We start from the raw sequence: 16359 nt of genomic DNA, 5'->3' as shown, positions 1-16359 counted from the left end.
TATTTATTTGCATTTTATTGTTAATATGATTATCAACATATTAGTCTTTAATTATACCTTAAGATACTATATTGTACATCAATGCACATCAATTCCTATAGTGAAATGTGTTTCATCATTACCTTAATGCACACCAATTTCAATGGTAAATTGTCTTTCATCCGTACCAATTTTTACGGTAAATTATGTCCTTATTAAAAATTATATTACCATTTGATGTATGTAATTTCTCATGGTAAAAGGTGTTTACCTTTTCAGAATCATTGATTTATAAAAGCTTTTCAGAATCATTGCTTTACAAATGACAATACTAGAAATCCAAGGCAAACAAATAACTTGATATTTTACCAACCAAAAGACATTCTTCATACTAAAAACTTTAAATTTTACCAACCAAAAAACATCATTCATACTAACATATTCATCATATAGACCAATGAATCAGTGATTTATAATTGACAATACTTATAATCAAACGCAAACAAAAACTTGATGAGCATTATTTGACCCAAAACCTAAATCACTTATTACAAACTTAAAGCAGATCCTAACATTTTACCAACCCAAAAGTAAACATACCATTATTCAAAACACTTAAGACGCAAAAAAAACATAACTTAATACACATACTAAACATAACATTCCCATCATAGTATGATAAAAACACATACCTTACCTCCTAAATTAAAGAAACACCACCTTTCCAATCCTTGCAAAATCCTTTCAACTTCTGATCAACCAACTTTATCCTTGTGAATTTCTCCATATTAGCCAGCTTCTTGTATTCCACCATGAAATCATCCTTAACAATGTTGAATTCGGTTAACAACAACTTGCAAAGATACTTATACCTTAATCGACGGATACAAGTGTCTTGTGTTTTCATATCCCCTCCCAATGCACAATCCCATTTTGCAGAATGATGGCCCATAAACATTCCATGTGCCTCATAAGGAAAATGCCACCACCATCATTGTTTTTGTTAACCTGGCACTTCATTTGAATTGCTTTAATTTCTTCCATCATTAAAACATTTCCTTTTCTGTTTCCAACAGTGTCAAAATACATCGTAAAAATTGTTGTTGAAATGGTTAAACATTTTTTTGTTAATATCATAATATTAGTTTTTGAGTATTAACATAATAAAAAAAACTAACCAAGATTTTTGGTCTACTCCCATATATTGACTCAATTGTCCCTTCAGTCCTTTTATGGTCAATAAGTAATACTTTACGTCTTTTCAGGTCAAAACATACCATGTAGTACTTATCTCCATCAACAATAGGAAAAATTATCTGCAAGAGATTAATATAATATTAATATAAAACAAATTGGTATTTACCTGTTGTAACATATACGCTTCATAATTAGATACTTACGATATCTGTCTTTTTAAGATCAATATTTTCATCAGTATCCTCTATTGCTCTGGCATTCATTTCTTCAAAATCTGTATACCTCAAATATTCATGCTTTGTTTCATCTAGCATGCCCTTATTCTGTATTGAACAATTTAAAAAAAATGTGTAGTAAAGTAAACTAATAGAATAATAATATCACAACACGTAATTTACTTACAAGCACATCCGTTGTGAAAAAAAAAACCTTGAATCTGATGAAGGCGACCTAAACACTTCTGACTTGTTGAGAAGGATAGACCAACAATCAATCACATTTGCTGCAATTTTTGTTTTAAAGACAAGACTCCTTGCAATGCCCAAGTTTATTCCATACCCTTCGTTAGTTTTCCAAACATGATAACTGGATTTAAAATAATTCATATAACATCATTACATTTACCAAAAATCTTATATTAATGCTGAACCAAACATTAAAGTTACACATACAAACAAGGAAAAAAAAAAAAAAAAAAAACTAACCTCTCATCCATATCTTTTGCAATTAAAGTAGTCGCGACAATCTGATCTTCACTTTGAATTCTATCACCCACATCCACTATTCTTTTCACATATGGTGATTTTAGCTCTGGACCCTTCTTCCCTTTTCTCGTACTTTTCTCTACCATTCCATGTACAACAGATATATTATTGCTTGTCACCTTTGATTTCACTTTTTTCACTCACCAAAGATTTCGTATCATCATCCAATATGCCTTTTCCCTTACCCACAGATGTTGTACCTTCCATTTGATCTACAATTTATCCAATATGAACTTCAGTTAACTCTTTCATATCATCTTCATTCATTCCATCATCCGCTAATTTTGCTCCTTCAGCCACGGATGATGTGACTTCCACAAAAACTCCATTGCCTTTTTCATTATTCACATCATTCACTCTGCAAGCTTGAAGCTCATCTGTTACTTGAGTTATTTCTAAACCAAACGATGGGCCATCATTCACAAAATCCATTTTCTTCTGTTTAGCACTACTTATTTCGATTTCATCCGCTTGCCGTATCCAACCAGGTGTTAGATTAATTGGTGAATCAAAACTTGAATTCCCCCCATAAAATACAACACCTACACATCCTCTTTCATTCGTTTCTTTATTTGTATTTGTAAAATTCATACTTTTCTTTGAACTTCTAGTGGAACGTTGAATTGTAGGTGATTGTATCATGACTCTTCCTTCCCTTGTTGGTGATATTGCATCGTCATTATTCCCAATTACATTTTGATTCACAACCTCATCAGCATTAACATCCTTCGCAGCTGTTGTTCCTTGAACCGTTCCACAAAACAACTCACATACTTTACTCACCCACTGTAACATTTCATGATTATCAGGTCCTATTTCCAATCCCGTCTTAATTGTTTCATCCATTATCTTTTTATCATCGATTATTCTTCTATACCTCATCTCAATAATTCCACAAGTATCCTGAATTAATTCAAATCAAATGTTAAAATTATATATATATATATATATATATATATATATATATATATATATATATATATATATATATATATATATATATATATATTATTACAATTTTCATTAAAAAAAACACTATAACATAACAAACATAAACATTATAGTACCCATACATAAACAGATTTTACCTCAACAGATTCCACGATAGTTGGTTTTGATGCGCATTTACTATCTTCATACATTTTATCTTCTATGTAAACCCCATGTAATTCCTCTTTTATATCTAATGTTTCGAAATTACCCTTCTTTTCTTCATGATCTTCCAATGTCCTCAAGTGCTTAGAATCTATTTCCTTTATGAATGGTCGCTTCCTTTCTAGTATTAACTCATCACATATAACTCTGTCCGCATAAGCAACCTGCACAATTACCAAATACAATAAAAATAATGATAATTTAATATACTTCTATAAATAATAATATTAATAACAATGTAACTTACAACTAAAAGTGAAATTGGCCCAATGTAATGACAATTCTTATCATTTGCCCTCCATTTGTTTTTGCTTTTCACCAATGTTTCAATGAACCAATCACACCAATTTATATTTGATATATCTTTACATAACACTAACTTATCAATAAAATCAACTTTGCATGAACCCATTAGCTCTGATTCCAGCATTGTATTTATAAACAATGCCAAAAAGTTAAGCTTGAAAAACTCATCTCCTTTGTGGGTACCTTGTATCTTCTTCAAGTAGTTTGTAATATTATATTTCCCATCTTCAAACTGGTCTTTCCAAGCCACAAGTAAAGGATATGTTTTCACACAACTTGGCATTATCTTAAAATCTAACCCACCATTTGGTAGTCCAAACATAGAATGCAGTGTATCTTTGGTAATCTTCACTTCACCATTTATCAATCTGATTGCACATGTGCTGCTTACGAAATTGTCAACAAGGTAATAACATAGCTTCCCCGGCAATGAATACAGAACCATACCTATGAATGCACCAAACCCCATATCCTTTACCATTTTCCTTTGGTCTTTTGAAAGGCTTTTAAGCGCAAGATACAACGAATTAATTTTGTGACATACGTGTAGTTAACCTTCTAAGTTCTGTAACATTTTTTACCTCCTTTTACTTCTCAATCACAGCATCAACCTTCTTTTCAGGACGTCCTTTCATTTTACACACCTTAGTTATCTCATTTGGTACTTCTAAATGGATGTTTTTATCATTCTTTGCCTTTGTTCTTCTTTCATTAACTTCATAGTTAAATCTATCATTCTTTACCTTCATCCTTCTTTCTTTAACTTCATTATCAATTTTTTCCACATCCACTATTATTCTTGGTAGTTTTTTTTCTTATCTTCATTTACATCTTCTAACTGCTCTATCTCTTCTGATTTATCAAACAATTTTCTACCACTATGACCCTTTAACTTTTTTATCTCATCAACCATGTTGGAATCCAGAATAGCAACACTTGATGATCCTGCAAAAGTTAATAAACAATAAAATTATTAACTTTATTACATAAACATAACAAAAATTTTAAAAGTAATAAATTACTATAACAAATGTTTATACCAAACTACCTAATTCTTTATAAATGTATTCTTCACAGAATGGTTGTATTCAATAAACGTATTCTTCACATAATGGTTGTATTCAATAAATGTTTCATTATAGAATACGATTAATAGAGTACTTTTACTCAGTACTGATCAAATAAAAAACCCACAAATCGTGTTTTTTAAACCCTAACATACAATCAAATAAAAAGTAATACAAACTTTAGTTAGAATTTACATACACATGCAAAATAGAATACACTGTCATCATTTACTTATATTAATCAACTATGTTCCATAAACAAAAAACCCTAAATTTCTATATAAATATAACATCATCGTTCTCAAAATGTTTTCATTCAAAATGTTTTCCTTGTTGAATATGATCGACATTCTAGTATAACTCAGTAAACATAAAAAGAAACCCTCAAAACGTCATGTTAAAAAAAAAACCCAATCTCACAATCAAATTAGAAGTAATACATACCTGAGATAATGTTAACAAAATCATCTTCATCAAGATGGATTTTAGTACTTTTGGTGTTTGGAAACTTCGACAAGTACGCACTTGCCTTCATTCTCGAAGCGCTTCGTAGAGTTCTCATTCTCGGTTCCTTTTACGCTGCTAACATATTTATACTGGAATGTAATCAATCGGATTATACTGCATGTGTTTTTTATTATCATAAAATATTTTGAATTTTTTCTTGATAAATGTTCAGAACGACAAAATGATATGGGAGGAGAAGATCATGGGATATGATCGGAATTAATTGAGAAGCCAACTAAGTTGCCTTTTCAATTAACCATGCAACTTTACTGTTTTAGCCCTCTCTCGATTTTTTAGGATTAAATTTCATTTTGAAATTATTCTAAAAATTATAACATCTAATATTATTAATAACATTTAATTGATTAATCTAATGGATAATACTTGTCCTCACATCCTCACTTTAACTATTGTCCTCAAAAGAACCTTCCCCTACACACACACACACACACACATATATATATATATATATATATATATATATATATATATATATATATATATATATATATATACATAATCATGGATTCACAACTTAAATATTATATTCACAATTCAATAAACCAATTAATTCACTAATTCAGAGTGTAATGCAAAATAATTATAAAAACTAATATATTCATACATATTTATACAACATAATATATATATATATATATATATATATATATATATATATATATACATATATATTCACAAGAAAATTAATACAGACATTCATATATAAATCATTCATATTTTAACACAAAATTCATTAAAAGTGCTCAACTTAATACAATCAATTCACAACTTAATACAATCAATATACAGTTTAGTACATAAAATTCATAACTTAATATAAAAAAATCATTTTTAATGCACAAAAAATATTTATACTCACAAACAAATGCTCAAATGAAAACTTACATTTATACATTCAAATCTATAGACCATAGCTTCTTTCAAATTTTATTTACACAAATATTCACAATTTAAATTTTACATAATTTATTCAAAATTAGATAAAATCATATTTTTATATAATGCTTCATTCATATCATATTTCAAAAGCAAACAAATCATTAATAAAAAAATTCACAACTGGATACAGTCAGTTCACAGCTTAATACAATTAATTTACAGTTTAATACAGTCATATTTTAATATAATCAATTCACAACTTAATATGATTAATTCAAAATTTTAATCACAAAATTCACATCTTAATATAATGACTTCAAAGTTTAATACATAAAAATTATATCTTCATGACCATATTCTCAATTTAAAACTCACAATTCAAGACTTTAATTCACAGTTTAATAAAGGAGTTTAGACTCTCATTCACAGTATTTACCACTTAAAAACATACTTGATTTTGTTGAAACATTTTATCAAATACCTTGTGCACCATACAAATTCATAATTTAATAGATTATTTTAGGATTCTCATTCACAATTTATTAAAATAGTCTAGGACTCCCATTTATAGTATTCACAACTTAAAAACATATTAATTCATTCATTCACAGTTAAAACTGGCATTAACAAAACTAAAAAATAATTTGAAAATTAAAACATCACTAATCACAACTTAGAAAAACGTAAATTCAAATTATTTTAGAAAAAACTAACATAATAACACACATTTTAAATTCAATTCACAATATAACAACCATAAAACATAAACTTTGAATATCATTTTTATGCAAACATTATAACAAATGATATAACAAACATGGATTCATAACTAAATAGCAGTAAAAACTAAAATTAACAAAAACAAATAATAAATAAGACATTAAAACATTAAATTCATACATTAACAAAAGGAAAAACGATTATAACCAAACTAATTTTTTTATCAAAGACAAAACAAGACTTTTAAAATAAAAAAGCTTATATTATAATATAATAATATATTCTTAAAAAATCAAATTCAAAACATGTATAATTAATTGTTTAAAATTTTATAATTATGAAATAGCTAAATTTGTAATGATCAGACAAATAATAAAACAAAAATAAAGCTATAAAAATAAAAGGCAAAATTAAATATAGAATCACATGACATGTGATATTCTATTAGAAAAAGATAATTAATAATAACTCAATATGCACTAGACTCTTAGGTTGTAGCAAATGAAAACAAAAAGGACTAGGAAGTTTATGGAGCTAATAGTTGCCTAGTAGCTAGGAGCTAGGGAATAGTAACAGTACATAAATAAAAAAAATAAATAAAGAAGAAGATTACCTCTTATGTCTCTGTAAAACGCAACTGTCGATCATTTGTTTTCTTGAAAAATAAAATCATTGATAAGCCAACATAAACGGCCTCTCTCTCCTCCAGCATAAAAGCTTTGAATCAACTTTTTCTTTGGTGACTAGTGATGGTGAGGGGCATTGACAAGTCTAAGGTCGGTTTTGTATTTTTGAAGTTATGGTCTTAGGTTGACTGTATTCAACACAACATTGGTGGTAGAGTACCGGCGAGGGTAGTGGACAGAGACGAAGTAAATCTAGAAAGAGGCGATTACGGTGGAACATCGCTGTCAAAACTTGTAAATCAGGAGTTTCCACTCACTGGAGATGGTAGATCTGGACACTCCGCTCGCCGGTGCTCATGAATCTGGCATCACCGCTCGTCAGAGTCTTAGATCTAGACTCGTATGTCGTCGTTGGTCGTGGTTACCAACAGAATTCATGGATGTCAAGATGCATGAGGACGACGCTATCAGTGGAACTGGTGCATGTATAGTAAAAATTGTAGATCTAGATGGCGGTGTCGGTGTCGACATGGGTTCCGGCGAGCTGAAGGGTGGACATGGTGACCGTAGTGATTGAATGAAGATGTCGGTAGTAGAAGGAGGTAAAGAAGAGAAAGGTTGATGTTTTGAGAATTATGAGAGAATGAATCAGATTTAATTTAGATATAGTTTTTGATATCTAATTATTTGTTTGTAAAACTAGTTTAAGATTTGTTGTTATTTACTATCATGCCATTTTTGAAAAATAACAAATATATTATTAGTTATAAGCTTAAAAAATGGTTCTTAATTTTTCTTTTGTTTTCATTTGATCTTTTACCTCTGTGTGTGTGTGTATTGTTATAAAAACCATAAAATCATTGAGTTAGACATAGCATGTGGATGAACATTTTTCACCCTTCAAATAGTTTCCATTAACTATTTAGTTATTATTTTGATGATGTAAGAATATGATGGTATGTAGTATAAATACCTATTAAATGTGAAAGAAAAAAACGCACCATCTTGAATACAATCTTCTAAGTGTTCAAGAATCCTCTTAAATCTCCTTGTTTACTTTATAATGTTTTAGTTTAACTTTATAAGTTTTAGTTTTTATTACATCAAATTTACAACACGTTATCAGTACGAAAGCTCTAATCAATGTTATTAAACAAGTGAAAATCACATCTATCTTAATCAATGTATGTATTACTTAGTAAAAAAAACATTATTAATTATAAAACCTCCATCATATTAAAAGCAAAAATACCAATAAATTAATAAAACTTATTCATTATGGACATTATGGACTACTAACGATTTTTATTTTTTATACTAACATTTACTTTATGCAACTAACTTTTATTTATACATACTAGCATTTAAATTATGCAACTAACTTTTATTTATGTATACTAACATTTATTTATACATGTCAATGTTTATTTATTTATATTTTAGATATTCTTCATAATTTTATTTAAACATTTACTAATATTTATTTATATATGTTTCTAATTAATAAAATTATACCAAGTAAAATTATGTACTAATTAAAGGTCTTATTGAATGATTTACAAAACACACACACACACACACACACACACACATATATATATATATATATATATATATATATACACACACACACACACACACATACACACAACGGTTATAAGCAACAAAAACAACGGCTATTTTTCTACTATAAATAACATCACTATCATATTCCTTTCTAGAAAAAAAAGGGAGAGTAAATTCTCTCACTTTTCCAGGTTATCAAGATCAAAATGATTGATCCGGTTGTAATTTTCGCAGCTATAATGACTATAGCACTTCGCTTCCTATTTTTCAATCTCACACCGGATGTTTTTTTATCCTGATTTATTTTATCCTTTTTTAGTCTTGTATGGGATTATTCTTCTCCCGCTTCCATTTTTGTGCAATACATATTGAAATAAATGGGTTTTAATTTTCATCTTGTTATTTTGTTTAAATTTATAGTTACGATATGTCCAACATTGCAAAGCTCGAGTTTACAACTCTTGAAGTTAGTGGGAAAAACTATGAGCCATGGATGATAGATGTAAAAATGCATCTTGAGTCCATGGGAACCTCAAATGCTATACATGAATTTAATAATTGCTTGGCACAAGACAAGGCGAAAGCACACGTTTTCCTTTGTAATCATATTGATGAAATGTTGAGATTTAAACATCTTGATATTACTGATCCAAGTGTTTTCTGGAATCTCTTAAAATAAGATTTTATCATCAAAAGGAAGTTATACTTCCAAATGCTAGAGATGAATGGAGAACACTGAGGTTTCAAGACTTCTAGAAAGTAAATGAATACAACTCAGCTTTGTTTAGAATATTTTCACAACTTTAGTATTGTGGACAAGAAGTTACTGATAACGATATGTTGGAGAAAACATACTCCACATTTCATGCAACAAACATTACCTTAATGCAACAATATCGGTTGCAAAAGCTCACAAAATATTCCGAACTGAATGCATGCCTACTTGTTGCAGAGCAAAATAATGAGCTCTTGATGAAAAACCATGAATCTCTTCCAATGGGATCAGTAGCACTTCCTGAAGCAAATGCTACATATACTGATGGTTATCAAAACAATACGTGTGGATGAGGATGTGGCTGTGGTCTAGGACGAGGGCGTGGCTATTTTAATCGAAACCAAAGCCATAAGCAAAACCATAATTTTGGTAGCAGAAAAGGAAATAATTGTGGTCGTGGACAAAAAAGGAATAATTACCATACACAAGAAAAGGCCAAAGTAGCAAGGCATGATGTTGGGACATCAGAAAAATCTAATGGTTCATGTTATAGATGTGGTCGCACAGGACATTGGTCAAGGACTTGTCGCACACCTGCGCATCTTTGTCAACTTTATCGAGAGTCCATTAAAGGAAAAGGAAAAGAAGCAAACCTCATTGATAATGTTGAACGCACTCCGCTAATTGTTGCTGATTTCTGCAATGACATGGAAGATATAAACTAAAAATTTATGTTGTTGTTCTTGTAAACCTATTTTTCCTTCCTTTGTTTTTCATGTAATGCCTTTCCTAAAATAAATGAAGTTTATTTATAATAATTATTGTGAGTATGTTTATTGGCTTATTATTTCTTTCATATGTGAAGTTTAATATGAGTCCAACTGGAGCACAACACCAAGAAAATGTTGGAGATCTTTACATAGAAGATAGTGGTAGTACGCATACTATTTTGAAATCAAAGAAATATTTTTCAAAATTAGTGCCAACAAAAACAGTCATACATACAATATCAGGTCCTACAGACTTGATAGAGGGGAATGGAACCGCCTAATTTGTATTACTAAATGGTACGAAGTTTTGTATAGAAAATGCCTTATTTTATCCAAAGTCTAATAGAAACTTACTAATTTTCAATGACATATATTTCTAAGGATATGACACAAAAACTGTGACCATTAAAAAGAAGAAATATATGTATATTATAGACAAAATCGTGTGCTTGAAAAACTACCAACACTTGATTATGGTTTGCATTATACATATATACATATGAATGAATAAAATATGGTAGTTAAAGAAAACCATTGTGATCCTGGGACATTCAGTTTATGGCATGATAGGTTGGGCCACCCAGGATTAACAATGATGCGAAGATTAATTGAGAAAACGCATGGGGACCCATTGAAGGACCAAAAGTTCCCTCAGTCCGGTAGCATAAGACTATGTACATCTTGTTCCCTTGGAAAGTTAATTATAAAACATTCTCCAATGAAAGTTGAAAGGGAGTCACCTAGATTTCTAGAAAGAATTAAAGGTAATATATGTGGACCAATTCATCCACCATCTGAACCATTTAGATACTTTATGGTTCTAATAGATACATCCAACAAATGGTCTCATGTTTGCCTATTATCAACTCGTAAAATGGCATTTGCAAAGTTTCTTGCTCAAATTATTAAATTAAGGGCACATTTCCCTGATTATACTATCAAAAGAGTGAGACTTGATAATGCTGGTGAATTTACTTCACACACATTTAATGACTATTGTATGTCTGTAGAAATTATTGTTGAGCATCCATTTGCTCATGTACACACACAAAATAGTTTAGACAAATCACTGATTAAACGTTCCAGCTAATAGCTAGACTATTGATAATGAGGACCAAACTTCTTGTTTCTGTTTGGGGCCATGTTATCTTACATGCTGGATCATTGATACACATGAGACCAAGTGCATATCATGTATATTCTCCCTTACAACTTGCTTTTGGTCAAGAGCCAAATATATCCCATTTGAGAATTTTTGGGTGTGCAGTATATGTCCCCATTGCACCACCACAAAGGACAAAAATGGGTCATCAAAGAAGGTTGGGAATATATGTTGGTTATGAGTCAGTCTCTATTATAAAATATCTTGAACCTTTAACAGGTGATGTTTTTACAACACGCCTAGCTAATTGCCAATTTGATGAGGCAAATTTCTCATCATTAGGGGGGAGAAAAGAATATCATAGAAAAGGATGTTTCATAACATGAGCCTTCTTTATCATATCTTGACCCTCGCACAAAGCAATATGAAATGGAAGTTCAAAAAATAATGCATTTCCAAGAAATGGAAAATCATTTGCCTGACTGACACGAAAAAGGTGACTAAATCATATATACTAGCTGTCAATCTGATGATAAAGTCACTCAAGAGTCTAAAACACACCTGAAGTGTGGAAGACCATTTGGTTCTAAGGATAAGAACCCACAAAAAAGAATAGGAGTGGGAAATGAACTAGATCATGAGGAAAGTGTTTCTGGAGAAACACGAAATATCTAAATTCCCCCAGGAAAGGAAGATGTTGCACTAAATTATGGTTAAACAAATAGAATATGTGACAAAAATGAAACTGATAATAAGTTCAATATTTTCTTATTCATTTGCATCTAATATAATGAATGATGATCCCGAACCACAATCTGTCATAGAATGTCATAGAAGAAATTATTTGGCTAAATGGAAGGAGGCTATGCAAGTTGAATTAAATTATCTTAGCAAGAGAAAGGTTTTTGGGGATATTATCCTTACACCTGGAGTTGTGAAACCATAAGGTATAGATGGATCTTCGTACGAAAAAGAAATGAGAAGACGAAAATGCAAGATACAAGGCTAGACTTGTGGCTTAAGGTTTCTCTCAAAGACCTGGGATTGGTTATGAGGAGACTTATTCACCGATAATGGATGCAACCACTTTTAGATATTTAATAAGCTTGGCAGTCTCTAAAAAGTTAGAGATACGTCTTATGGATGGTGTTACAGCTTACTTGTATGGATCACCTGATAGTGATATCTATATGAAAATCCCTAAAGGATTTAAAATGCCTGAAGCATTACGTGCAAAACCCAGAGAAATGTATTCTATAAAACTGCAAAGATCTTTGAATGGGTTAAAGCAATCTGGGCGCATGTGGTACAATCGTTTAAGCGATTATTTGACAAGTAAAGGTTATAAAAATAACACTATTTGTCCATGCGTATTTATTAAGAAAACAACATCTGAGTATGTGATTATAGCGGTCTACGTTGATGATCTAAATATCATTGGAACGAATAAAGAAATCCTAGAAGCAATTGAACTTTTAAAGAAAAAACTATTATATTTTATACAACCTATTAAATTTTTTTATTTTTGTTTTAAAGCATATGCAATATTTTTAAAGTAAATAATATCTAACAAAATTAAATAAATTAAATATGTAATAATAAGTATGGAGGGTATTTAAAAAAATAAAAAGAAAATATTACGCAACAAACAAGAAAAACTTTATAATGTAAATGTTTTAAAATTATTATAACTTTTTTATACTTTTTAATTCAAAATTTATAAACTTTTTTATTTTTTAATACAACGTTCTAAATTACTATTTAACGAAAGTATTTTAAAATGTTATAAAAAAATAGAAGATTGTCATACAAAATCTACGAACAACTTTAAAAATGTTATAAAAGAAAAGTTTAGAAATAGTTGTATGAAAATTATAAATAAGTTGTATGAAAATGTAGAAAAAAACATGTAAGAAAGATTTTTAAAAGATTTAGAAAACATTTGGTTTAAAAGTACTTGTATGAAAATTATATGAAAATATATAAAAAAAAATTAATAAAAATTACAAGCAAAGTTTAAAACATTATATTAGAAAAACCTTTAACTCGTTAAATATATTTACATGTTAATGAAATGTATATAATTTTTTTTTCCCTAAACATAAACAAAATCAAAAAATTCCTCGATTAAAATACATTGTTGTTTTTTAACATTAGTCACAATGTAAAAAAGAAAAAAAACGAAAGAAATGTTATTTTGAATCTTTCAGTTACATGATAAGGAAAACCCTATCGGAAACAGAAACCATGACCCAAATTGTTAAACCCTAACTACCAACAGTCATGGCGATTCTTCAAATCCTTCCTTCACCACCATCCTTCCGCTCCACTCCCTGCTTCCGTTCCTTGCCCACAATTCTCATACCCCGAGCATCCATTAATGGCGACCACACTGTCTCCACCGCGCCACAACCCGCTCGCCGTGGCCGGAAAAAATCCACCTCTACAACGACAACTACTCCCACTAAAAGCTCCAGTCGCATGAAGAAATCAGAATCAGAAGTAAACAGAATTGAAAAAGAAGAAGATTTACAGGATTTTGATGACGGGATTGATTTCCCTTACGAAGACCCTCCTCTGATATGCTGCTTCGGAGCTGCACAGAAGCAATTTGTTCCAACGGTTAGGGTATCGGATCAGCAAATGCACCCGGACATGTACTCCGAGTGGAAAATGCTGCAGTGGGACCCGCCGGAGTTTGCAAGAGCGCCTGGCGGACCTCCTTCTAATGTGGCTATAGCTCACGTAAGACTTGGGGGCAGGGCAGCGTTCATAGGAAAGGTAGGGGATGATGATTTAGGTCAGCAGCTTGTTTTGATGATGAATAAGGAAAAAGTGCAAACTAGAGGTGTAAAAATCGATCCAAAAGAGAAAACTGGTTGTGCTTATATGAAGATTACGTTTGATGGGAAGGGCAAGATGAAAGCTGAGAAGGTTAAAGATGCAGCTGAGGACTCTTTCATGAGTTCTGAATTGAACCTTTCAGTGCTCAAAGAGGTACTGTTCCCTTGACCTATACTCATGATTTCCTTATTCTTGTTGCTTTTCCTAAATTGTTCTGATTTTAAGTATGATTTAAAACCAAATTCAAAGATTACATTGTAGTTTAGAATAGTTGATTGTTGAACACCAATTGACAAATCTTGATTTGTTGATTAGATGCCTAATTGAATAATTACTGTTAATCATTGATGTCCATATGATGTTGTATGGCGTTCACGGAACGCTGACATGGACTTTATTTTCATTTTGTTTCTAATTTTACGCAGGCGAGAATGTTCCACTTCAATTCGGAAGTCCTTTTATCCGAGTCAATGAAATCCTCCTTATTCAAAGCAATCTCATGGTCAAAAAAATTCGGAAGCCTAATATTCTTCGACATGAATCTCCCATTACCACTATGGAAATCCCGGCATGAAACCCGGAAAGTAATCAAGGATTCCTGGGAACAAGCTGACATCATCGAAGTCAGCAAACAAGAACTTGAATTCCTACTAGACGAACACTACCACGAACAAAGAAGAAACTACCAACCTCAATACTACGCGGAATCCCACCAAGAAACAAAAGATAACACGAAAGATTTTTACCACTACACAAAAGACGAAATCGCCCCTCTATGGCACGATAAATTAAAATTCTTGTTTGTGACGGATGGAACGCTTCGGCTTCATTATTACGCCCCGGATTTTGATGGGGTTGTGGTGGGGACGGAGGACGTGTTGATTACACCGTTTACTTGTGATAGAACGGGGTCCGGGGATGCGGTTGTTGCGGGTATTTTGAGAAAATTGACGAGCTTTCCGGAGATGTATTGGAATCAAGATGTGTTGGAAAGGCAACTCCGGTTTGCGATTGCGGCCGGAATCATATCGCAGTGGACGATTGGGGATGTGAGAGGTTTTCCAACAGAAAGTGCTACTCAAAATTTGAAAGAACAGGTTTATGTGCCTTCAATGTGGTAGTAAGATAAGACTTTTGTGGATTCTGATAATGGTGAGTGTGTTAGTTTAGGTTTTGTATGATAATTTGTTGTTGTAATTGATTCCAACATTGAAATGGGAATGGAAAATGAGGTAAACTTATTATTTCTCAACACTTTTGCAGTATTTTAATTTCAAGATATGACAATTTTGTGTGCTTTCGAATGTAGTCATTCAAAGTGCTTCTCCAATGGGCCATTAACACATGATTTTGATTTTTCAAGATTTATTCTCTAAAGAAAACCTTGAATAGTTCCTTTATAATTCCTCATATGCCCCTATTCATGTCTGTCACATCGTTTTCTAGGTAATATTTGATATATGGGACACGACATAATGGAATATGGTAGAACTAGACATGACATAACTGGACCCGTTGTTAGAAAGGTGATAGAACACAACACATTGCCACATTGGTACCGGATTATCGTTTATATAAAATAAGAAAATAACAAATAAAATCAATTTTTTTAATAAATTTTACTAGCTATGCCAATGGTTAATACCTTAAGATATAAGTATATAACAAGGCATTTGTGCAGAAAAAGATTAATAATTATCATACATTATTAGCGTTCTTTTGTGTACATTGTAGATTGTACACCGTAAGTTCATCACAATGCATAATTGTTTTTGGGGGAATTGGATCAACATACAATGTTATTTACGTCGTGTTCTCGAATTTTTTTAGGAGGGACCCTTTTCTTTCCTTCCCTCGCCCTTTCCATCCTTCCTTCCCTTTTCTTTCCTCGGCTCTCCTTCCCATCCCTTCCATCTCAATTCTTTGTCTTCTCCTAAATCCTTCCATTTCCTTTTTTTTTTCTTAACGCTTAAAAATAAAGGAAAAGAAAATAATGAGAGAAAAGAAAGAGAAAGAAAAGGAAAAATAATGTATTTTGTATTCCCAAGTTTAATAGAAGTGAAAGAAATATTTAAAAATTAGTTCTTTTCAAATCGGAGGAAAAGTTAGGAGGAAAAGGATCCTTTCATTTCATTTCATTT

General features: G+C 31.0%; 3 protein-coding genes across 3 annotated transcripts; 2 read left to right on the top strand and 1 right to left on the bottom strand.

Moving 5' to 3' along the window:
- Window positions 1–544: 544 nt before the first annotated feature.
- Window positions 545–4343, bottom strand: LOC122198147 (uncharacterized). The gene is made up of 5 exons (XM_042902320.1): window positions 3343–4343; window positions 3029–3259; window positions 1881–2843; window positions 1380–1761; window positions 545–1295 (listed from the first exon to the last, which is right to left on the bottom strand). Exons 1-3 carry the CDS (start codon window positions 3880–3882, stop codon window positions 2160–2162), a joined length of 1455 nt encoding a protein of 484 aa, XP_042758254.1. The 5' UTR covers window positions 3883–4343; the 3' UTR covers window positions 545–1295; window positions 1380–1761; window positions 1881–2159.
- A 5281-nt stretch (window positions 4344–9624) lies between these two features.
- LOC128126097 (uncharacterized) lies at window positions 9625–10227 on the top strand. The gene is made up of 2 exons (XM_052763832.1): window positions 9625–9845; window positions 9939–10227. Exons 1-2 carry the CDS (start codon window positions 9625–9627, stop codon window positions 10225–10227), a joined length of 510 nt encoding a protein of 169 aa, XP_052619792.1.
- Window positions 10228–13547: 3320 nt separating this feature from the next.
- LOC111889383 (fructokinase-like 1, chloroplastic) lies at window positions 13548–15470 on the top strand. The gene is made up of 2 exons (XM_023885524.3): window positions 13548–14371; window positions 14644–15470. The coding sequence occupies exons 1-2, from the start codon at window positions 13658–13660 to the stop codon at window positions 15337–15339; spliced, it is 1410 nt and encodes a 469-aa protein (XP_023741292.1). The 5' UTR covers window positions 13548–13657; the 3' UTR covers window positions 15340–15470.
- The last annotated feature ends 889 nt before the right edge of the window (window positions 15471–16359 follow it).

Source organism: Lactuca sativa, chromosome 5, assembly GCF_002870075.4.
Source record: "Lactuca sativa cultivar Salinas chromosome 5, Lsat_Salinas_v11, whole genome shotgun sequence".
NCBI classification, from domain to species: domain Eukaryota; kingdom Viridiplantae; phylum Streptophyta; class Magnoliopsida; order Asterales; family Asteraceae; genus Lactuca; species Lactuca sativa.
The sequence above is the reverse complement of the archived record's forward strand: the minus strand, read 5'-3'. Positions and strand labels throughout refer to the sequence as shown.